The 24,099-nt window shown below is 36.6% G+C and overlaps 5 protein-coding genes and 1 long non-coding RNA gene across 9 annotated transcripts in view; 3 read left to right on the top strand and 3 right to left on the bottom strand.

Moving 5' to 3' along the window:
• Positions 1 to 3,568, top strand: part of LOC104805117 (protein indeterminate-domain 4, chloroplastic) — a 3,887-nt gene extending 319 nt beyond the window's left edge. For both annotated transcript variants that reach the window (XM_010529547.2, XM_010529546.2), the window contains exons 2-4: positions 211 to 414; positions 631 to 1,027; positions 2,336 to 3,568. In XM_010529547.2, the coding sequence (XP_010527849.1) occupies positions 237 to 414; positions 631 to 1,027; positions 2,336 to 3,323 (1,563 nt within the window). In that variant the 5' untranslated portion in view covers positions 211 to 236 and the 3' untranslated portion in view covers positions 3,324 to 3,568. The remainder of the gene's footprint in view (positions 1 to 210; positions 415 to 630; positions 1,028 to 2,335) is intronic.
• A 2,514-nt stretch (positions 3,569 to 6,082) lies between these two features.
• On the bottom strand, positions 6,083 to 12,429 carry LOC104805116 (protein indeterminate-domain 5, chloroplastic). The gene is made up of 4 exons (XM_010529544.2): positions 11,982 to 12,429; positions 11,239 to 11,635; positions 7,530 to 8,741; positions 6,083 to 6,413 (listed from the first exon to the last, which is right to left on the bottom strand). Exons 1-3 carry the CDS (start codon positions 12,148 to 12,150, stop codon positions 7,568 to 7,570), a joined length of 1,740 nt encoding a protein of 579 aa, XP_010527846.1. The 5' UTR covers positions 12,151 to 12,429; the 3' UTR covers positions 6,083 to 6,413; positions 7,530 to 7,567.
• Positions 12,430 to 15,649: 3,220 nt separating this feature from the next.
• Positions 15,650 to 18,179, bottom strand: LOC104805111 (uncharacterized protein At4g15970). Of its 2 annotated transcripts, XR_770436.1 has the most exons (5): positions 17,807 to 18,179; positions 16,907 to 17,269; positions 16,225 to 16,706; positions 15,995 to 16,124; positions 15,650 to 15,923 (listed from the first exon to the last, which is right to left on the bottom strand). XR_770436.1 is itself a non-coding variant. In XM_010529540.1 (4 exons), the coding sequence occupies exons 1-4, from the start codon at positions 18,080 to 18,082 to the stop codon at positions 16,052 to 16,054; spliced, it is 1,194 nt and encodes a 397-aa protein (XP_010527842.1). In that variant the 5' UTR covers positions 18,083 to 18,179; the 3' UTR covers positions 15,650 to 16,051. The 2 variants fall into 2 exon arrangements, 1 of the variants encoding a protein (XP_010527842.1); XM_010529540.1 differs by having other exon boundaries at positions 15,650 to 16,124.
• Positions 18,180 to 18,207: 28 nt separating this feature from the next.
• Positions 18,208 to 18,942, top strand: LOC104805112 (biogenesis of lysosome-related organelles complex 1 subunit 2-like). Its single transcript, XM_010529541.1, has 2 exons — positions 18,208 to 18,381; positions 18,473 to 18,942. Exons 1-2 carry the CDS (start codon positions 18,298 to 18,300, stop codon positions 18,773 to 18,775), a joined length of 387 nt encoding a protein of 128 aa, XP_010527843.1. The 5' UTR covers positions 18,208 to 18,297; the 3' UTR covers positions 18,776 to 18,942.
• Positions 18,943 to 18,963: 21 nt separating this feature from the next.
• On the bottom strand, positions 18,964 to 21,170 carry LOC104805115 (putative Myb family transcription factor At1g14600). 2 transcript variants are annotated; one of them, XM_010529542.1, is made up of 6 exons: positions 20,819 to 21,170; positions 20,638 to 20,714; positions 20,427 to 20,463; positions 19,999 to 20,125; positions 19,496 to 19,658; positions 18,964 to 19,346 (listed from the first exon to the last, which is right to left on the bottom strand). In XM_010529542.1, the coding sequence occupies exons 1-6, from the start codon at positions 20,961 to 20,963 to the stop codon at positions 19,047 to 19,049; spliced, it is 849 nt and encodes a 282-aa protein (XP_010527844.1). In that variant the 5' UTR covers positions 20,964 to 21,170; the 3' UTR covers positions 18,964 to 19,046. The 2 variants fall into 2 exon arrangements, with proteins under 2 accessions (XP_010527844.1, XP_010527845.1); XM_010529543.1 differs by having other exon boundaries at positions 19,496 to 19,655.
• On the top strand, positions 19,213 to 19,751 carry LOC104805114. The gene is made up of 2 exons (XR_770437.1): positions 19,213 to 19,305; positions 19,506 to 19,751. It is a non-coding gene; the product is annotated as an uncharacterized LOC104805114 (long non-coding RNA).
• Positions 21,171 to 24,099: the final 2,929 nt, after the last annotated feature.

Below are 24,099 nucleotides of genomic sequence, written 5' to 3'. Positions count from 1 at the left end.
CTTCCGATCTCAGGAATTTTCCAAACAAAGAACTTAGAATGTTTCTTCCTCTTTTCAAAACTTACAAAACCCTTGATTTTCCTCTTCTTTTCCCCCCATGTCTTGTAGCGAATTTTCATGTCATCAATCTGTGTATTCTTCCTCTTCTTAATTCCTCGTTCGTTTTCTTCTGATATAACTTTTCTCTCGTTCTTTACAACTGGTTTGCAGATATAAAACAGCGTGTCGCCAAGAAGATGTCGTCATCGTACACAATCTCGTCATCCTCCTCTCATCCGTTCCTCTTCACTGCCGCCGCCGCCGCCCCCACCGGAGAAAACGACTTTAACCGGAAAGAAACGCCGACCATGATGCCACCTCATAATCCCTCGGCTCCACCGCCTAAGAAACGAAGAAATCAACCTGGAAATCCAAGCAAGTACCTCAATTCCATATGCACACACACATATGTATATATTAAAAAAAAAACTATAGACAAGAAAGAGAAGAATTTTCTTGAGCCTATTTTGGTTTTCTATATTAGGGTTTCCATTACTTATCCTCTCCGACAGAAAGAAACCTTCACAAGAGAGCGGATAAGCGTCTTCTTGTCTCGTTTTGCTCGATGATTAATGTCTTAAGTGAACACAGATCCAGATGCGGAAGTGATAGCGTTATCTCCAAAGACGCTAATGACGACGAACAGATTCATATGCGAAGTGTGCAACAAAGGGTTTCAGAGAGAGCAGAACCTTCAACTCCACAGGAGAGGGCACAACCTTCCATGGAAGCTGAAGCAGAAGTCGAACAAGGAAGTGAAGAGGAAAGTGTATCTGTGCCCGGAGCCCACGTGCGTCCACCACGACCCCTCGCGTGCTCTCGGAGACCTCACCGGCATCAAGAAGCATTATTACCGCAAACATGGCGAGAAGAAGTGGAAGTGCGATAAGTGTTCTAAGCGTTACGCTGTTCAATCTGATTGGAAAGCTCACTCTAAGACCTGCGGTACCAAAGAGTATCGATGCGACTGTGGCACCATCTTCTCCCGGTAAGTAATTTTTCAGTATTTGATTCCATTTCCACAATATATATATATATATACATATATATATATATATATATATATATATATTATTTGAATTCAAGGTTCGTTTTTTTAAAAAATATATTTAGTGTCAGTCGTGAACCAACCCTACGCGAAAACTCCACATCGAGGTGAGATTTTATATATATCACCGATGTGAACTGAGGTGGGTTGTCAAAATTTCATCAGCATTGCGTCGGTTACTAAGAACAAAATAGCGAGTGCATGTGTAAGTGCATGTGTGTCTGCATACATATGATTGTCTTATGTGGAATGCCCTCTCGTCTAGGTAAGTAAGTAATAATGCACGTCATTCTGTATGGTAGTCAATACATAATTTTTACACCTTGGTTTTTATAATCTTTTTTTGTTAAGCACCTTGACATATATATAAAAGTTATTTTACGTTAATCTCCTAACCAACACAAAATCATAACAGCGCATCTTGGGTTGGGTATATACAGAACATAAAATATAAACCTCGGAAAGACCGCCTTACGTATGTAGACACACGCTTATAATATATGAATGTAATTGTTTGGTCGTATTCGGGTAGTAAAAAGGAGAAAGACAGTGAGAAGAATGATAAAATAATAAACGATGCTATATTTGGTTTCATGTGAGTAGAATTTGTTTCCATTGCCCCTTTTGTTTTCTTCTTCTTCCCCTTGCAGGTTCCCCTTTTCATGAAACTCCTCTTCTCGTGGACCCCATCCCCCTCTTTCTCTCTCTATATCTATCTATATACATAATATATATTTACATATACACATGCATGTGTGTGTATAAGTATCTTTTGGGTGGAGGGAGTTTCTCTGATCTTAGTTAACAGTGGTCAATACGAGAGGGGCAGTGGTTGATGGCCACTTACTTGGGTTTTTAGGGTTCTTCTTTCATGATTTTAGTAAAATATTCTTTCAGCAATTGACAGAATTTAGGCGACATTCATGGGTTTCGCATTAATTGAAGAATGTTTTTTCACCAAACTAGTAAGCCACTCGGCCTCTCCATTTCGCCCTAGCATGCTCCCTCTTTCAGGAAATAATAATGATAATGGTAATCACCAATGCATTTAATACTTTGGTCGAAGTTCTAACTCTCACGTACTTGATATGCATGCGTCTAAAGTAATTATGTGTTGTACTTTGAATGTATAATGAGGGGTTCTGCATGGTTATCTATACATAATTATCTGTGTATATACGTTTGTTTTTTTTGTAGAACCAAACTTATACTAAGAATTAATGGGCTTTTTAATTTATTGGTTTGTAGACGAGACAGTTTCATCACCCACAGAGCTTTCTGCGACGCATTAATGCAAGAGACTGCCAGAAACCCTACCGTGAGCTTCACGGCAATGGCTGCCGCCGGCGGCGGTAGCACTGGCAGACATGGCTTTTACGGGCCGAGACTTGGCGGCGGATCTCTCTCCCAAAGCATAGGTAACTCTTCAAATTCCAGTTTTACCCCTGTTGGAAGTTACAACCTAAACCGTACGTTTTCCGACAACAACATGCAAAGACTTGGAGTTGGTACGGACAGAGCTGACAAGTTCGGAGGCTTTATGTCTCATGTGCCAAACCCTAATTCCTCTGCCTTCTTCATGCAATGTCCGTCGAGCCAAGGATTAATGAATCCTAACGATCCAAGTTTCATGAACCAACACGGTCTGCTTCAGTTAGATCCGACTAATCTCCATATCAACCCCAACGGGAACAATAACAACAACCACAACGACTTCTTCAACCTCGGATTCTTTCAAGAAAACAACGCCAAGAACTCCGAGACGAATGTTATATATAGCGACGGCTTGGTCAATCATCAACATCATCATCAACAAGACAACTTGAACACGTCATCCAACATGTCCGCGACTGCTCTGCTTCAGAAAGCTACTCAGATAGGTTCAACCGTAATGGCAACCGCTAACAACAATGACCCTTCTGCTTTGTTCAGAGGGTTAGTATCTTCTTCTTCGTCGACTGCAGTGGACGTTGACAAGTTCGGAGGACAGACGGAGAACGATAATGACCACCTTCAAGGCCTCATGAACTCTCTCGCTGGCGGCGGCGGCGGCATATTCGACGCTCACTTTGGAGATAACCCTAATATCTGCGGCTCTGATAAGCTAACGTTGGATCTTCTTGGAGTTGGTGGAATGATGAGAAGCGTTACCGGAGGGGGCGGTGGACGTGGCCGTGGTTCTTTCGATGCCGAGATTAAATTTTCTCAGCCGAATCATCCGTTCCGAAGACCTTGAATTTCAAGAACTTTTAGGTTACCGGAAAAAGAATTTCGCTCTTTGGTTTTTTTCTTCTTCTTTCTATGGGAATATTTGCTCTTTGGTATGTTGTTTTCAAATGTAGAAATTAAGTGTTTTAGGTTGAGACCTTAGGGCAGGTAAATGTTGTTTTAAGTTGTTCAAATATGGATAACATATGGTAAGTTTAGCTACTCCATGCAAACAATTAATTAGTTGTGCCCTAATCATTTAATTTCCTGCTCGATTCTTACCGAATTAATGCGAATACGTTAATTTCTTAAACTAAACCTTTGTACCAAAATAATGTTTAACATGTACAGTTAGCAGGAAGAAGATTTGTACATAGAGATCTTATGAGTGTAAAGAAAAAAGTTATCCAATCCCACATGATTGAATATACAAATGAGCAAACGCTAAGCGTCAACACCGACCTAGGTTTTTGAAGACATATAAAAAGGTGACACTTATTAATATTATATACCTAACACAATCTATCATAGTAAAACATAATCTAAAAGGGACAAACCTATTAATTACCATATTGCTTACATGTATCGAAATTAGACATGCAACTTAAAACACACACACACACACACACACACATATATATATATATATATTCATACATTAAATTAATCAGAGCTTTAAAAATACACCACAGCCCACGTTGCACATGCAAGTATGAGCAGATCTCAAGATATATTTGTCTACAATTATATACCGACCGGATCGGATATATACCAAGTACAAAGAGAAACATCCAACATTCCAACATTATTCAAAGGCATGTTGTGATTTAATTAGTATGGTGTGTTATTATTATAATTGTCATCTAGATATCTGGAATTATATCTTGAAGTATTTTATGTCCTTTTAGGTTGGTTGCGGCGATCCCCACAGGTTTGCTACGAAATAATAATTGTATAACAATGGTTGTAAGTGAATCAACGAGGGATATTAAAGTAAGAATTAAAATGTAATTCCCCCTTAGATATTTTATATGTTTACTGACTTGGACATTCTTACTGGCTGTAGACAAACTAGGGCTTATTTTTATTTATTTATTGCACATTAGCTACTACTGGCCCGTCTGACAATATATGCTTTTGGATCTTATTCGATAACGAATAATATGTTCCCAATATTTGCTAAAATATATGAATATCAACTCGCTCTAATAAGCTTTGGAAGTCTGAATGGAGAGATACTACAAAATTGAACAACATAATTAATTCACAATAAATTCCACGAGAGGTTCAATTCTCCAAAATGTACCCAATCTCTCTTCATCACGTATAGATTCCTTGTGAAACTCAAAGACTTCTTCCTTCTTGGAAATCTCATATGCTTATCCAAATCTTGAAAGACTCATAATGTCAAAAGTCTTGACGTTACGTCAATATTAACGGCGTCCATTTTTTTTTAATAATTAAAATGGGTCAACATTCACTAGAAAAAATGTTCAAATTAACAATGTGATTTGTGGCTTTTGCCGTCACCCTCATGGCATTTCTTCAATTAGTGATGACGTGAATAGTTGGTAACTGTTTTATATATATATATATGTATGTATAGATGTTCAGCCACCTAATCCAACAAGGCAATTATAATTAGTACCTAATTACGAATTTATGTGAGAATTAAATAAAAGAACGTTTTTGGGGCTCAATAAAAAAAACAACAAATGAAGCTTCGTGCTGAAGTTAAGGCAGATGTTGTTGACATTCTGAAGACATAACTCAACTCGATTCTATTCGTCTTTATTGTTGCTTTTTCGCGTTGACTGTACCTCCTCAATTTCCATGTCGTAATCCAAGTTTCTTACATACAAGACGAGACGGCGTATGATTTTAATTGCAACCAAAAAAAAGATGACCCTTTGATGACAACATATTGAAATTCTTTACCGACAAAACAATCGGCAAGGACGCAAACAACCGAATTCACGGAACACTCGCACGGGTTTTTACAGGCTGGTAAACTTAATTATTACCATTTTGTCATTTTTATTTACAAACCCAGATATGTATTATGTCTGCAAACTAATGGATCTAATAATGAAAATGGGAGAAAGGGAAGGAAGTCCATGTGAATGGCAGTCTTGTCGTTTTATAAAAATAACCCGTGAAGACATTTGTCGAGATAAAGTCGATGAATACTACAAATTCTTTTGGAGATTTCGCCCCTTTAGTGTTGGTCCACTTCTTCATCATGGGGCTACCTCAATTGGGTCACACATGTGTATATGTGCAAACCCAAATACATAAAATATGTATTTATGTGTATGTATATGATACATTTACGTGGTAAATTCCTCTTTTGAAATCTGAATTTGATAGCTTTACTAAAGAACGTGATGAGAACTGATTTATTTAGATCCCCAATGCAACGTTCGATTTGCATATTGAGATGTCGAATCAGTTCTCCTTCTTTTAAGAGAGAACGCGAAGCTTTATTATTACCACTTTCACATCCCAAAAAGGTGGAAAGATGTGTAGCGTTTAGATTTAGAGGTAGGACCGGTGAATGGGGTTTAGAAAAGTTTTTTTTTTTCAAATTATTTTTTTTATATATGTTTTAAAATTTCTGTATTTATTTTCAATTCTGATTCAAACCGTGTTAGAAAATCAATTCAGTTTTTTTTTTAATAAAAAAAATCATATTCATTTCCAACGCACTATTTCATTCTGATTTAGCAACACACAAAATTTGTGAATGAAAACATAACATATACATATTTTCTTATTTTGACGGAATTAATATTCAAATTGTCTCGATAATATATTGAATTAATGGTAGACATGCAAAGGAATAATGAGATAATTCAAAGAGAAAAATCAACCTCATTCTACAACGCAAACTAATTAAGCAACAGGAGAGGGGATTTCTACCTATAGATTAATTAATTTTTTCATAAGATGACCAAAACAAAATATAAAATAAAACAAAACAAAATCAGGAAGAACAAAAAAGGGGGGGGGAACATGAGCTGATTTGAGCTCTGTCTGTTTTTGGTGAGACATGGCGATCGTCTCCTCGTTGCATGTCGATGGGCCTCCTTACCTCGATCCCTTTGCACCGGTGTCCCTACAATTATTCGTTTCTATATTATTATCATTGTATCATTCCCAATAATTATGAAAAGACACATACCTCATTTAAAAAAAAATAGTTTAAATCCCTTTTTCCTCTCTATGGGACGGTTGATTAATTGAGGGGATTTTTTTAATCATACAAATAAAGTTCGATATGAACAATATATATGCATGTGTGTGTGTGATGTGTATATATACACTCGATTGTATAACTATAGCTAAAAAAGGACCCACCAAACACACTCAAAAGAACTGGCCAGTTATTTTCGATTATTATCATTAAAACGAGGATATACGTTTATTAATCTTAGGCCGGTAAAATTTAAATATAACATAGACAAGAAAGGACCATTTGCATATATACGTATACTCAGCAATAATGGTAATAGATATGCGTATATGCGTGTGTATAGGTATATTATATAAGAGAGAGAGAGAGGGATTTAAAAAGAGGGCATCACGGGAGGAACACTCGTGACACTGCCAGCTGGCCCCGTAACGATGACAAATGAAGAAGGAAAAAACGAACAAAAAAGGCAAATAAAAGAAAATAAAAACAAAAAGACAAGAAACCCAACAAAAGCTGCTTGATAGTCCCCAACTCATTGACTGCCCCATGCAATGATAAGACGATAAATGTGTCAGGTAAAAAAAAAAATATTTCAAAAACTTTTTCACCCCAATTGAAAACCAAATTTTAAAAACAATGCCTATTTACTTGGAAACTATATGTTCCTCGATATTACACAAAAACCAAGACGTATCAGTTTACTTACTCGTAATAACCTCGATTATTATTGCGTTCTTATAATTTGATTTTATAATCACGCACATATCAACACTAAAAAACTAACAGCAATATGAACTGTAGTTGAACCACAAACGTAAACATGCATATCGATCATGCATGCGTAGATACACGCGTGTTATATATATATATATATATATATATATATATAGTTCTCAAAATAATATATTAGCGCGCGGGTAAACTCATGCCATATTAATCATACGTGATATAGTCTGAAAACTGGACGTTTAGATTAATCGAAACGGTGACTAAATCTTTGTGTTTGACACTGAGTTTAAAAAAAAGTTACATGCATACCTGAAAGAAGCACCTTATATGGTCTTAGTAGTGATCTCCTAGAAACTTCCATGATGAACTCCGTACTGCGGGCTTGTCGGAGCACCGGCCATGCTGTTTCTGTCGTCTGCAGAATCCGATGAACCCAAACGGTCTCTCTCTAGCTGCGTTTGCGATTGCGGCTGCGTCTGCGTCTGCGGCTGAAACCCTCCGCCGCCGCTCATGCTCCGTACGATCTGTCCTACGCCGAGGAAGTCTCTCGTCATATCCTGCTTATCCACACTACTTCCCTTACTCCCTCCGTAGGAACCGAACGGAGAATCCATTGGAGCAGAGAAGGAGTTCATCAAGTCGTGAAAGTTGCTATCGTTTTCACCGTAGACTCCACCACCAAAGCTCCTCAAGATCGAGGAAGCGTTGTTGTTATTGTTGTTGTTGGCATTTGACGTTGAACCCATCCGAGCAGCTTTTTGAAGAAGTGCGGTGGCTGACATGTGAGAGTTAGAACTGGGATGTTGCATGGAGGAGCTGAAAAGGGAAGGGACCGCGGTTGAGTTTATGCGATCCGTCGTGCTCAAGAGGCTGTTTGGGAAGAGACCGGTGCTGGTGGACCCATCACCTCCGCCAGCCGCCGCGTTTTCGCTGTCGAAAGGATTCGATATCACTAAATTGCCCGATGAAACTGCGGAGTTGTTGCTTGTCTGAACGTTGTTGTTGTTGCCGGAGAAGAAGCTAAGGTTGAAGAGGTTGTGAGAAGGAGAATTATGGACATCCGAGAACTGCATGAGACCGTGTTGAAAAGTCAACGTTTTGTTGTTCGCCGCCGCCAAAAATCCTTGGTGGTGATGAGAGCTCGTGTCTTGTTCGTGAAAACTAGGGTTTTGGTCTTGCATGAAGAAACTGGAGGCATTGGTAGGAGGAGGAGGGAGGAGATCGGAGGAGCGAGAGGCGGATACTCCTCCACCGCCGGCGCCACCGCTTCCGAGGCGGAGAACGTCGACATTTTGATTGGGGTGGTGGTGAAGATCAAGATTCTGTGGGGCCCCCATTTGGGACAGAGCGAGCATCATGTTGGAAGCGTTGTTGTTGCTGGGGTTGGTGGTGTTGCTATTGGTGTTGTTATGTCCGTACGGGAAGTGATGACTTGGCAGAGACGTCAAAGAAGTTGGGTGTCTCGCACTTTCCTGAGCCAACGCGTCACAGAACGCTCTGTGTGTGATGAAACTGTCGCGCCTGTGACATTTTCGCAATTATTTGAGCCACCAAATGGAATCTATTATATCATCATCATGTATATACACACATATGCACATGCACGTACGTATATATATACACGCGTACGTAAATCCGAAAAGGAGGAAAAAAAAGATGATGAAAACTTTTGAAAGCATGCAACAGTAGAGGCTCATCATGTCTGGTAGCAACAAAATAGATTCGCGTGCAATTATGGGATATTGAAAAGTGGATTGCTAGAAAGATATTCTGGCACTCTATGCGTATAGTCTCCTATATGGTACTTGTATTGATTACGAGCAAATACACATGTATATATATATATATATTATAAGTGTATATATATGTCACACGGAATCATATATGAACAAGAACATATATACACAAACTCGGATAAGAGTACTACGTTGTGTCACCCACCCACCATGCTGATGCATGTTGTCTGTTCGTACATACACACTCACGTACACATATATTGATAAATGAGTATATAATAGTTTACTTATTCATGTATGGAGTTAAAAAAAATATATGGGGAATCCCAACTTAGACATAATGCATGTGATGGTTCCAATAGAGAGATAATTAATAGAAACTATTTTTGTACATACTATGCGTGTATATATATATATATATATATATATATATATAGATGATCTACGAGCTCAAAGAACAAAAGTTAAATGCAGGTCAGATCGCATCAAATAATATAACTTATGACACTAAAAAAGTATATCGAACTTCGAAACATATTAAAATTTGTTTCAAGCAAAATTAAGAAATCGAAAAATCCAATTTCACAAACAGAATAAAATTTCAGGCCATGTTTTTCCATGGCAATGCATATGGATTATAACAAAGACAAGCACAAGACGATAAACAAGCTCCATAAACTCTGATAATTCTATATGTACAATTTTTTATTTTTATATAAAAAAAATTATATAAGACACACATGGTTTTCTGATCAAAGCTCAGATAATTAAGAGACAAAAACAATTCTGATTAACATTAATTTTAGAGAAATCACACAATTTACTCAGTTTGCGAATGAGTTTTTTTTTTTGTGTGAATGTGTAATATATATTAAATGCATAAATTAATTAGAGTAGGTAATTAAAGAAAGTTGAAAAATAGAGAGAATGATTGGTCAATCACTAGCTGAATCTCTTCAGTTCAAGATCCCCCAATGTTCAATAAATGCAACTAGAGTATGTTTTCAAAGAACCTCCTACTTATCATTCTCTTTCTATCTCAGTCCATTGCAGACCCCTTCACACACACACACACCACATATATATATACATATAATGTCACAAAAAAAAAATGTGTCAAGAACTTAATTAAGATTGTTCCAAGTCTCGAACCAACGGTATATCGTCGTCCGTGTGAACATTATTAAGAAAATTAGACCCACATCTGGGGTACCCAATATTTTAAAAGATAAAATAAATTTGTATGCACAATGGGTTTAAATAAGATGAAAAGGCGAGTTGCTAGTTTTCTCGGAAATTTTCCACTAATCAAAATTTATAACTTCAGAACTTGTATACTTGAGATGTAGTACATATTTTATGCAAGAAATATATTGAAGATAGTGTGTTAGGTTATATGATGCAGATGAGTAGCAATGCATCATGCGTATACTTACGTATATGTCGGCATATATACACGCACTACAGAACAAACACTATAACAACAACCTCTCTAGATATCATATGGTTTAGCGGCACGTGAATTGCCCCAAAAAAAAAAAATAGAATTTCAGATTTATACATATATGCATATATTTATAAATGATTTTGCTGACAAATATTTATTATATTTACAGAAAATGAGGGCGATGTTTCCAAGGCAAATATATAGAAAGAAAAAAGAAAGTTGAAATTGGTCTTCTATGGTTTGAGTTTGTGCTAGAAAGCGTTTTGAAAGACCCATGGCAGTTTCAGTGTCTTATATCCATTATATATATATGTGTGTATTCATATTCACGTGTGACCATATTTTACCACGTCAGAGTAAAAAAAAAAAGGGAAGAATGATTAGTATTTATTTTAAAATTAATAAAAAAATATGGGTTTCTAAGGCAGAAAAAAAGAAGAAGAAGAAGATGCCCAATTTCAAGAAAGAAACCGAAGAAAGTGCATTTATTACACAAGAAAGCGATAACAGCATCGAAGACTTCGAGGCAAAACAGAAAGAAAACCTAAAAAACCCTAACCCAAGAAGAATGATTCACAGATTCACAGTCATGTATGTTCACACACACTTGCATACATACATATATATATATATATATATATATAGAGAGAGAGAGAGAGAGAGAAACTCGTTTTCGGCATCACACGAGCAAAGCCAGGCACAGACAGACAAACAAGAACACCAAAACACACATGGGATGCACTAATTAACCATGGATTACCCAAGAATATATTATTAATGTATATAAAGAATTGAAATATTGAATCAGAAATAGTGTGGATTAGAGTTTAATTACCGGGAGAAGATGGTGCCACAGTCGCATCGATACTCTTTGGTACCGCAGGTCTTAGAGTGAGCTTTCCAATCAGATTGAACAGCGTAACGCTTAGAACACTTATCGCACTTCCACTTCTTCTCGCCATGTTTGCGGTAATAATGCTTCTTGATGCCGGTGAGATCTCCGAGCGCACGTGAGGGGTCGTGGTGGACGCACGTGGGCTCCGGGCACAGATACACTTTCCTCTTCACTTCCTTGTTCGATTTCTGCTTCAGCTTCCATGGAAGGTTGTGCCCTCTCCTGTGGAGTTGCAGGTTCTGCTCTCTCTGAAACCCTTTGTTGCACACTTCGCATATGAATCTGTTCGTCGCCATTAGCGTCTTTGGAGATAAAGCTATCACTTCCGCATCTGAATCTGCTTCCAGAGGTTTTTTTTGTGTTGTGTAATAAAAGAGACAAAGAGTAAGAAGTTTGAAGAGAGAGCTTTAATAAGATTCGGAGTAATCAATACTCCCTGAATATGCATGTGAGAAACGCAATTCAAACAAAAACTAGGGTTTTTTATTTCTAAATCGAGGTTTGTTTCTTCTTGAAAAACCTAAGACCAAAAAGAGAGAATCTGTTTTAGAAAAAACCGATCTAGTAAGTGACAAAGATGACCCATTAGAAAAAGTCTATAGAAGATTTCTTGCGAGAAAAGCGTGAATTTGGAAAAAAGGAATAAGAGAAAAGAGATTAATTTCGTATGAAGAGGAACTTGCTTGGTGTTCTTGGTTGGTTTCTCTTCTTCTTCTGCGGCGGAGCTTCCGGCAACGGAGGCGGCGGCTGAGGAAGACCGGCGACGGCGGAGGGATTCTGGAGAGGAATTGGAGATTGATCTTCTTGCCTTACTCCAAAAAACGAAGCGGCCGATGATGAAGAAGCCGCCATGTCACTTCTTCTTAATCTTGAAGCTCTTAAGCAGCCCCCTTTTTTTTGTGTTTTGCTTCTTCTCCTTCTTGTTGTTGTTTGTGATGGTGAGAGAAGAAAAGAGAAATGAAACTACACAGAAGAAACTCCCAACATTAAATTCTTTTTTGACTTCCACTGATATCTTATCTGAAAAAATGCCCTAAAAATGGGCAATTCGTGATTTTTAAAATTTTGTGTGTAAATAACTCAAATCCAAAATAAAAAGGGAGGAAAACGAAAGATTATATATATACAACAATTTAAATAAGAGAGAGAGAGAGAGATTGATATTTGTACATCATGGAGATGAAACGGAAATTAGGAGAAAGTGGGGAAGTGAAAGAAAGAATCTCACCCGATTTACATTCATATATATACACACACACACACACATATACATATATATCATAAGCAATATTATTCAAGACAAAACAACACAAGGGTACATGGTTCAAATTCTAAAATATTTACATTTTAAATTATTTTTTGTGATTTTATAATAGATACAAATAAAATTGTACAGACTACGTATTAATACAAACATATTTGTCAATTGTCACTCTGATTCGTACCACTGATTTGAATACTTCAAATATAAGAAATTTCATATAATCATTTAAAAAATTTGTTATATAAAAGTATATTATGTATATATATATGCATATATGTATATACCCTTTGAAGAAAAATATTCTCTACAATTTGGTGTCGCCTATATGGACTTACACATATACAGAGATATTATTTTTTAGATTTTTTTTTAAATTGAGGAATTTAAAAAAAAAAATAGAGAGGTGAGGAGAAAGTATGAGAGCTACAGAGGTCGGTGGACCCAATCCATTTGCCGCAAAACGACAGAGTATGGTGCGTGAGACAACCCTCACCAGCTCCTCTCTCTCTCTCTTCCTTACCAATACTTACGTACTTACACTACTCATCGATATATACATATTGCATATTGCCTCTAGTCCTATAAATATACATATACACACACACATAAACATTTATCACTCATTCCATTAACTTGTATGTATCTTCGAAAATCTGTAGTATTTTATATATTTTTTTCTAATCAGGAGATTTTCATTCCGCTAAACAACGACATAATAGTGTCATGCCATCGTCGTCACCATTATCAGCTCATATGGCCCCTTTTCATGGTTTTAAAAAAGTTCACATCTCTCCCTCTCTCTCTCTATATATATATATATACACAGTCCATGACTCCATGTTATGCCATCTATATGACTACATGATATAATAACTATGTGTCGTAGGTATATATATATACATATCTTATAATGAGGTGAGTTGAAACTAAAAAGAAATATTCCAAAGATAAAAGGACAAGGAAGAATGATTGTAAATATTTTCAAAGCATGTGGTACAGTAAAAAAAAAAGGACATTTCATTTTTAACTATACATTTCGTTCGTTCTTCCCAAACTCAAGCAATTGGTTGCTAGAAAACAAATAAATCGGTATACAATGTAGCTCAATTGAGGATCATATTGTCTATCTTTTACGGAAAAAGGAAAAATTTTAAAATTTAAAAATATCTCGATAAATTAGCATATCAGTTACATCATATAGGAGATTTTAGTGGAATAACAAAAAAAAAGTGAAATTGATAAAATGACATTTATAAAAAAAATCAATAATATTTTTGGTTATTTAAAAAGTTTTGTCGTTACGGTTTAGGTTGTAATTTAGGATTTAGTTTTTTAAAAACGTTTTTGTGATTTTATATGTAAATAACAGTTAGTTTCCAAATAATATTTAAATAAAACATTATTTTTCCAATTATTATGTTTGTTATATTACTAATTGACCCTATAATATCATGTACTTATATTATATACATGTTTACTTGTGAAAATTATTTTAAGCGATCTAACGATACATAATGAGAATTATATCATAACCATTTAGAACCGATCATATATATAATTAATGTTGATTTTTAAAGGATACCATCCTAATTAAAAATGTTCTGCAAAATTTTATGTTCTCTTTTTGACTGTAACCACGGACGAGTCCATTCACACTCTTATGTACATTGTCAATTATGAAAAAAAAAATGAAAAGTTTCTCCTGCGTTCGTTGAATAAAATTATATTTTATCATAATATATATCATTTCGAATTCTACATTTAAAGCAAGTGTCATTCCCTATAACAATGACATCTTAACCATAACCTTCCCTTTCACACTCGTCTATATAATATATAGTAATTTATTAAAGATATTTACTAGTCATCGAGGCATTTAAAATGCATAATTAATATATTTCATATCTTAACACGATTTTCTTTCAATCATACATATATGGCTTCTCCACAACTGTAACTTGATAAAAACTTAAAATCAAATATATTTAGTTGAACATAGGCATTTACATGCCATATATATATATATATATATATATATATATATATATGATTAAGATAGACTAGGATTAGAAATTGTACCTCATTCGTCACGAGGCCTTTTTATTCTTGTTGTATCTCGGACCAAAAAAATCAACAGCTTCATCTGATGTCTTTCACTCACTTTTATCTTTGACCCGTGAAGATTTTTAATTAGTGTATCCCACGAGACAGAAGGCTTTGCCTCTATATATACACACACAATATGTAGTGTGTATGTGTGAGCGTACCTGTGTATATAAAGGAGAAAAAAGAGATAATTACGCGAGAAGAACATTAATTACTTCAATTAATTTCTAACAAGCTTTGAAATTATTACCAAAAAGACTGCAAACGGTTTTTTTTCATTATTAGTGAAATGACAAAGATAGCCTTAGGTTCTCAGAGAAGCTGGCAAGCTGCGGTATCCGGATGGGTAGTATGGTAATATTAGCATCTGCTTGTTTTTTTGGTAATTTAACAGCGGCTTTGGGTCCTAACAACAATTAGCCGCGTGTAAGGCAAGTTCTGAAATACATATCTGGAATATTTTAATGCCAATAAAATTTATTCTCTTATTCGAACGTATGACCGTTACAGGAAAAAAAAGTAATTAATTATATATACATGTATATTTGAAGTTATGGGCCATTCATTTTAAAGAAAATTACCCGAAAGCCCAAATTGAGCAAAAATGATCTAAAAAGCTACGAATTTCATTTTTACTCGTAAAAATTCGAATTGGGAAAATGCCAAGTATCCATATTCTTTTTTGTGGCTATTTTCCTGAACTGAGTTATTGGCAACAATACTATAAAATTTAGTCGTAACGAATTTACAATAATAACCTTCATCCAGAGACAAATCTCAAGTGGGTTAGAATTTCAGATATTTTGTAATGGAATCATTCGATTTTAATTTTTAACGTGATCATATTTGATATTCGGTCCATTCCATTCCATGGGTCCCACGACGATTATCACGTCTCAGAAATGAGTAATTTTCACGTGTCGTCGTTTTGATCCGAGCGACTAATTTAGTAGAAATGGACCGCAATCCAATTTTTGGACATATCAAAAGCTCTTGGTGGCCCTCTTCTTAATGTCTTGTATAGAATTAAATGATTTCAACATACAAAGTATAAGATAAAGTACAATTAGACAAATTTATGCTAAACCCAGTTTTTGAATAACTATTCTACCACCGGAGATGGCAACGAAAACCACATAATAACACCCTCTCCAGCTACTTACATTACATGAGGACTTATATCCACATGTCCCAAAACCGCACACAGCTGTCGGAATTTTTGCGGTTCTCAAGACGTCAAATCCGAGAAGCCTGCCTGTTAGGACAGGAAACATGTCATTTCCCACCATTTGTTTTAGAGAAAACGACCGACCGAATACAGCTTACCTTCCGATTCCTTCTCTCTGTGGGAATTTTTTCAGGACTGTGAACAGTAATATAACTTCAGTCTTCTTGTGATGCTTCTGGTGGGTCACTTTCTTCATCCTCGGTGTCATAATGCCGGAGAGAATCGAGACTGTAAACATTTAACATTCATATGACCATTGACGAATCGGTTTCAAAAACTGCGACAAATTAAAAAATCTTAGAGAGAATGTCACCAAAGGGTGCAGTACCTGCAGTTCTGAGGGACCGTCCATGTAAAACCCGAGGATCGTTTCAGATGTAGCGGCAGAGACATGAAATCCCTCCAGTCTTGAAGCATGATTCTTAGATCATGAAGCTTACTGTCCATACCATAGCAGCAATTCGCATGCATTGTGCAAACTAGATTCATATCTCTGCTGGGTTCACACAGACCACCGAAATAGACGGTATTCAAGAACCTCATCCTCAGCCCAATGCGGAAAATGAAGGGTTCGGTCTTGAGAAAGTTAAGGACATCCTGGTCGTGATACCCAGGATACCTTAGTCGTGAAGCATACCAGTATTTGTAGAACAATATAGTCCGGTTGTTGGACCTAACGAAGTTAAACCCTCCATTTGGTCTGTTCTGTATATCATTTGATCTTCCAAGGAAATGATCACATGCAATCTGGAAATCCGCATATCTGAAAAACCGTGGAAACGGGTTTCTGAACCACATCACATCAGCATCCTGGAAAGGGAAACTAGCAAACAGATCATTCAATAGAACCAAGCCATATGTATAACATAAGGTGGTGATCCGTAATCCTATAACATGTCAGTGCTAGTATTCATGTGTCTTGATGTGCTAATCTAAGATCTGGGAAATTGAACTCTGATAACCATACCAGTATGCGTCTGCTTTATAACAACGATGCCACAAGAACTTACCGTGAAAACGAAATTATATCCCATCTCAAGAACAGACCGCAGGAAGTCGATCCTTCTCCACATCATCTTCAAGTACGACCGGGTCATGAAATAGGCCTCTTGGGAAAAATCAACTCCCTCAGTGACTAGAGAGAAGCAGTGCCTATGTAAGGCCCGACAACGAGAAAATGCCTTCTTATCCAAAGCAACAATCACCAAATGGTCCAAAAGTTTGCGTGTTCCTTCCCCCATTCTAAAACTCTCCAAGAAAAGGTCGATAACAGATCCTGGAGCCGCCCATGCTTCATTCAAAGTCGTCAAAATGACTGTTCTGTCTTCCATGGCAGCATTATGCAGAACATCTTCAAGTTTAGGTTCCTCATCCTGGCACAAGCATTAACCGCCATAAGGTACAATCTGGCGAAAACCGAAAGAGATGGGAACACAAGGCCAAAAAATGCAAGATTATGTACATGCAGATAAAAATCAGAGACCTGAAGCTTCAGAAATGATCCTACTAAAGATTACAAAAGTTAAGGTACTATTTCCGAGTTCTTTTATTACAGACAATTTTGAAACTGAGATCCGCATCACCATCAAATCACAGAAACAAACAATGACTTCAGCTCACAATACTAATCTGATGCAGCTTCGAGCACCACCGAGGCTATAAGTCAATGTTCCAATTTAATGCATTTCATAGCTTGGAACTGGTGAGAATGGAAACAAGAATTTCTAAATTTTACAGGTTCAGTGATCCATAATAATAAGATCAACATACGAATTGATTGTAATAAACATTAGCGAACGTCCATGGATAACAAATCAATCTCCAGATTTTGAATCATACTTTACTATTTCCAAACATCAAATTCCGGAGAAAGCAGCGATGAGCCCAAAAGCTAGAGAAGTGAAACTAACCAGAGGCGAAGAAAAATCGAAAGACGGGAAAATCCGAGGGAAGAACGACAACGAAGGTGGCGACGAGCCACGGACGATCTGGAGGGAATCAACTGCTCTGTAGAGAACGAAGCACGAGATGGAGATGGCGGCAATGAAGAGAGCGACTCGGCGGATCGGGCCGGAACCCGACGACATCACGGGAGAAACAGCGGCAGCGGAGCTACCGGAGGAGGAGGACGGAGCGTCGGACTTCGAAGTCTGAAACCTCGAACCGATTCGGTGCGACAGATTCATCCACCCCGACCATTCCCAACATTTCTTTAATTTGTTTATTCAGGAGAAGCGGTTGCGAAAATTGATTGAGGAAAGTAAATAACGTAACGCCGACAGAAAAAAAAAATTGAATTTAGATTTTCTATTTCACTTCACCAAAACGCTGCGTTTTAACGATTCATCCTCTCACCAGCTTCTCTTCTCCATCGCGAATTGGGATTTCATCCGGCTAAGCCATGGCGGAGGATCGAGACGATCTAGCAGACTCTCTTAACGATCTCTTCACGAACGTATCATGTATGGTGAAATCGGAGCTTCAGGTGAGAAATCCGAAATTGTAATTTCTCCAGTACCAATTTCACCTTCCTGGATCTGAAAATAAATTTTTTTTCTCGTTGTGAATCTCGATAGGGAACGAACAATCTACTCAATTTGGTGGAGAAGATGAATCTGAGAGTTGCGGCGGAGTATAATGACTTCGGCGATGTCGCAGCGGGACTTAGGGTTTTCGCCGAGCAGATGAAATCCAAAAGCGGTGGTCTCGACGAATACGTTCGGCAGATCGAGGCCATCGAGAAACAGGTGACGGATTTTGAGGCAGTGACCTCCATTCTCGATCGATACGTCTCGTTGCTCGAATCCAAAGTCAGGTCCTCGTATCAACGCCACCTTCATCACAATCCGCAGCAGCAGCAGCGTCCATCATCTTCATGATAAGCAGACACTCATCCTCTCTCATCTTTGATCACCATTCGAATGGTTTTTGGGGTTTATTCATGAAAAGTTTTCGCATTTATGTTTCTCTCCAGTGTAATATAACCATCATGGTTTGGCCATTTACTGGGTTTTGTTTGCTACAAAGGCTGAGACTTTTGCTTCCACCATCCGAACAAAATTCGCTCTGAGAAAAATCTAGAATCCCAGAGAACACGATCGGGGGTTCCAAAGGAATCTGAATCTATTGCACTAATCTATGATAAAATTTTCAGCTACCAAGGAGAGAGATCGAGAGATTTAAGTTGAGATTTTGTTGCTGAGCCGAAGAAGACGCAGAGCAATCCTTGAAGACGAAGGGGGCAGAGCAAGAGGAGAATGCTTCGCTTGATTCACTGATGGAGGATGATCCATTGCTTCTCCGTGAAGATGGGCGACGATGGTTCAATGAGAGCGATAAAGATAATTCACATTCTGAGAATTCTCCTTCTTCTTCTTCTCCCTCCTTGCGTTCTTCGTGTTCCCGCCAGGTATTTTCCCAGTTGATCTTCTCATCTTCTGGGTTCTGAACCTAAAGAAAACAGATTTATCACGATGAATAGATTATTATGGGTCTGATTGAGAGATGGGGTTTATCAATAATCAGCTAGTTTGATTAACCACAGTTCAATGGTGTGTATTGAGTATGTACTCTTCTGATAATGATTTCCTTTAATGTACCTTGAGGAAGCGAGATTGAAATATGAAGGAATGGGGCATTGTCCCTCGATTGTCCATTTTCAAATTCAAGTGAAGCTCAGCATCATCATCATCATCATCATCAACTTCTTCTTCATCCTCACAGGCCGAAACACTCATCATCCTCTGGTCTGCCCTTCCTCTGCTTCAAAGAGGACAATTTGTATACAGACAAAACTGTATGATTGCTTTTCCAAACCACATTAAATGATTTATCAGAAGAAAAAAATATCATATCTTTCCAGTCTTGAAAAGAGGATATAGCCTCAGTATTCCTTTTTCCTTTTCAAAAAACTTTTTTTTTTAAAACGTTTGAAGTTGAAACAAAGAGGATATATAAACATGCCCATGCTGACAATGGGGGAAAAGATTATCTTTTGAGATCCAGGAGACCGGCACGTATTAGAATAACGGTAGTTCATGTGAAACTAATGAATTAATCTCCTGTGAAATAAAAGATGAAAAAGAAGTAAGAAATGAAATACCTAGGAGAAGAATGTCGAGAAAGATAGGGTTGTGAGCCAAAATGACAATCATTCCTCGTGTGTACAGACCAGTTGTCGTGTTCCTCGCCACTGTCGTCTTGTCTTCTTCTCGGCGAAGAATTCTCCACTGTCCACAAATATTAACAGTGAACCCAACATTTATTATGTGGAAGAAAAAGGCATGTATACTACCATGCATATATACCCCATTTTCTGTTTTCAATTTACCAAGCTATACATACATATATATATATGGTAATTGTCGGATGAATCATAACATTACATGACGACCATTATTGATACATGATATAAACTGTGCATTACAGTTTTGTTGTTAATATTACAGAAAAGACATTTGCCCCGTAACCTTTAGGCGAATGTGTATGTGTGTGTGTATATACATATGCAAAAAAAAAAAAAAAGATTACCTTGTTTTCCCAAAGCGAGTTTAGATCCTCTATACATCTGAAGACAAAAAGAAGAGACAATGTTATAACTTGGAAATCATTTGAAACTAAGGGGAAAATTCAGAAGAGTATATACATACACATGCGTGTGTGTGTATATACGAAACAAACAGTAATGAAGAATAACCAACAAACTAATAGGACAAATGCTGGGTGTGGTCATTAGACAAACCTGGAGATGGCTCTTGACGTGTGAAATGGTCAGTCCCTTCACATCCATCATCCTAAGAACAAGTTTTGGAGTCGCTTCTGTTTCATTCACACGCATGAAGATTCAAAGTTTTATATATGATCATGACGATGAAATAAAGTCATGAATCATGATGATGACGAGAGGGAAGAGAGATGCGTACTGTGTTGGCCGCCGAGCGAATCAACAGCGTTAACGAAGCAACGGTGGAGCTCCGGCGTCCATCTCAGGCGAGGCGCCGGAGACCGTACGTACTGTCTCACTCCGTTACCGTTACCGTCAACGTTGCTCCTTCCACATCTACCCATCTTTCGTATGTCTGATGATGACCAAAAAGGTTTTGTTTTTCCTCAACAACAACAAAAAAAAAAGTTTTTTTTTCCCAGAAAGCCTCTGCGGAGGAAGAAGGAGAATAAAAAGAACCCTAATGGAGATGCAGAGAGGATTCGCTTTCGTTTGGATTAAAAGAGCAAAATTTCTGCTTTGCTTTTTGCCCTTTCCAAAAGATGGCTCTTTCTTTTTCCATCTATTCCTTTTGTCTCTTTTATATGCTTCTCGACGAATCATGTATATCTATGCTTCCATTACATACACACATGACACATGTACATATGTGTGAATATGTACATGTATAAGTTCACTCTAACCAGCTGGAATATTTTTTTTTCCTTATTATTTATTTTCTTAAACGAAACATGCAATTAAATAATTTTCAAATAGTATTTTTTCGTATACACATTGTTGAAAATTCGATAATCTCAAATATTGACCAAAATGGTTTTCGATATATAAAATAAAATTGATAGAATATTATCGTTACGTATCTGCATTTGAAAAACCGATAACATGTTTAGATTTTTGAAACACTTGAAAAGTATTTTTTTAAAAAAACCTTGTATCGAATAATAACTTAAAATATCCGATTCTAATTTCATTCTGATTGAATTATTTTTTATGAAATTTAAAAAAAAAAAATCTTAGTATTTGAAATATATATATATATCACGTTGGGATGTTTTTGTCGTGTTGAAATTTACTATACGATTACGAATGGAAGTAATTAATTTTTCACCAAGGTCTGCAATACCAAGGCAAAGGAAAAAAAAAAGAAAAGAAGACCTAACAACTATGCTTTGACCTTTTGGATGCTATCATATTCCAAAATTCTCTTTATGGGCTGTGAATTATTTACCTTCTGCTTCTATAATTCACATGTTCTTATGGTCCTTCATTACGCTTTGTACGCATTGGACCACCCTTTTGACTTCATGCCCTAATTATGCCATCCCTCTCTCTCTTTTTTTCTCCCTTCTCAATAATAATCATAAATTCATGCATGCATATATATATATATATATATATATATATATTATTCTTCCTTACCCCCAAGGCTTTTGCTTTTTTCCGGATGTTTCCTCTCTTCTTTGTTGCCAACAAATCTTTGGCAAGAACGATCAAATTAAGTTCATCAAACTTCAAGGTTCGCGCGTGCTCATGATCAAGTATAACGTATCCAAATATTGTTTTTGTTTTTTAGTATACGTATATGTTAATATGTACATCGCATACATATATGTTATATGTACATCGCCCATTTAATTTGTCTTTGAGTTTCTACGACGTGATAAACCATCCACGAGAAACGTGTCCGAACACGAAATCTTCAAGTTGTTTTGTTTTGCCCATGCGAATCTATCTCTCTCTCTTTATATATATATAGGTTTTTATGCATATCTATAGTTATATATCATGTGTTGAGAAATATTTACCTTGGATCCCATGACATGTATAATAAAATAATAAAAAAGAAGAAAATTCCAGGAAAATTCTTGAAGTAGGCTAGGCCGGTGGAGAGCAAAATGTCTTCACTAACCAAACCGGTTTAATTAATTTTCAAAGATGTCATTGCATGCATGCATGCCCATGCACATGCACATGACTTCGTTTCTGCTGTTCAATTCCATTGACCACAAGCCCACTAATTAATCAATTAATTAATTAATCGGTGTCTTCTCTTCAATTTGATAGTAGATGAAAGCTGCGCCAAACTCGTCATGTCGGTATTGATTTGATATGGATCGTCATTTTTCTACGTAATCTAAGGTCTTAAAGCCTTTTTGAAAGAATTTCGACACCATGCAACAGCACAAAAAAAAACTTTGTCCACATAGAAAATATACAACGTGGACCTTTTTTCCCCCTCACGATGGTACCTAATTAATGTCGAACGAATGTCGTGGAAATTAAAGATTATAGGCTTTGCCTTTTTCCTTCACTCATTCAACATTTTCACTCTACACCTAAAAGCTTATCTATCCATGTAAAATCTCGGAAAATAAGATTAATTAAATTAAGCCAAACCATTACACACACACATATATATATATATATAATAATAATAATAATAATAAAAAACAAGAAGGAAAAAAAAAGTAAGCAAGATCCTGGAAAAACGCCAAAAGGCTGTGGAGACTATAAAGGCTTATGCAGGAAAAATAAAATCGCATTGTGTGTGTGAGTGTGTATGGTGATAGGGAAGTTGGATATATATATGCCCACACCATCATTTCAAGTCTGACTTTTCGTTGACTGTATCATTCAAGATTTTGATTTCATCTGCCGAAACAGGACAAGTGAAATTTTTTCAGTATCAAAAAGGGCTTTTAATGCAATTAAATGCAAGAGAGGAATGATGATGATGATGATGATGAAGTTCAACTAGTTGGAAGCAGAATCCACGTAAAACTCTTCTCCTTGTTACATTTTGACGAAACCGTGTTTCTTTTGTGGACAAAAGTACAAAGAGAATGTCTTGTTGCTTCGAGGATTGATGAGGATTTGTAAATCGGGTAAAGACTGATTTATAAGAGGAATAATTTTTCATTGGAATGTAAAAATATGAATATATATTAATCGTTGAAAAAATCTCGTGTATTTTTTTCAGTTTTACTTTGTGTGACATTGTAAATTAATAAAGGTATCAATCATATCACATGCAATCACAAACAGGAAGTTGTAAAGCCCCGAGGGAGAAAAACGCCTTGAGAAAGAGAATATACATGAAGAAAATCAAAAGGAGAGAAAAGGGAATTTCAGGAGAGTTGGTTAAAAGTGATTTTGATGAGAAATAAATTAGTAACATTGAAAACAACACGAATCAATCAAGTAAATAATTATAATTTAATACAATGTGCAACAGTAAAGGGTCATTGCAAAAAAAAAAAGGATGTTATTATTTAATGGGGGGGGGGGGACGTAGGACCAAACAACCTTTGACTTTCATTAGGAAGATCGGTATTAGGTTTGATATGTTTCCCTCACTACAACTTTCATTCCAATCTAATCTGATGTTATTTGTCTTTGCCCAAATCACCTTCCTTCCTATGTTTTCTTCAATACTATTTATTCGTTTCAATTTTAACTATTACAAATCCTATAAAAAAA

This window comes from Tarenaya hassleriana, unplaced genomic scaffold (assembly GCF_000463585.1).
Source record: "Tarenaya hassleriana unplaced genomic scaffold, ASM46358v1 Cleome11, whole genome shotgun sequence".
Taxonomy (NCBI): Eukaryota; Viridiplantae; Streptophyta; class Magnoliopsida; order Brassicales; family Cleomaceae; genus Tarenaya; species Tarenaya hassleriana.
This window is presented reverse-complemented; position numbering and strand designations above follow the sequence as displayed.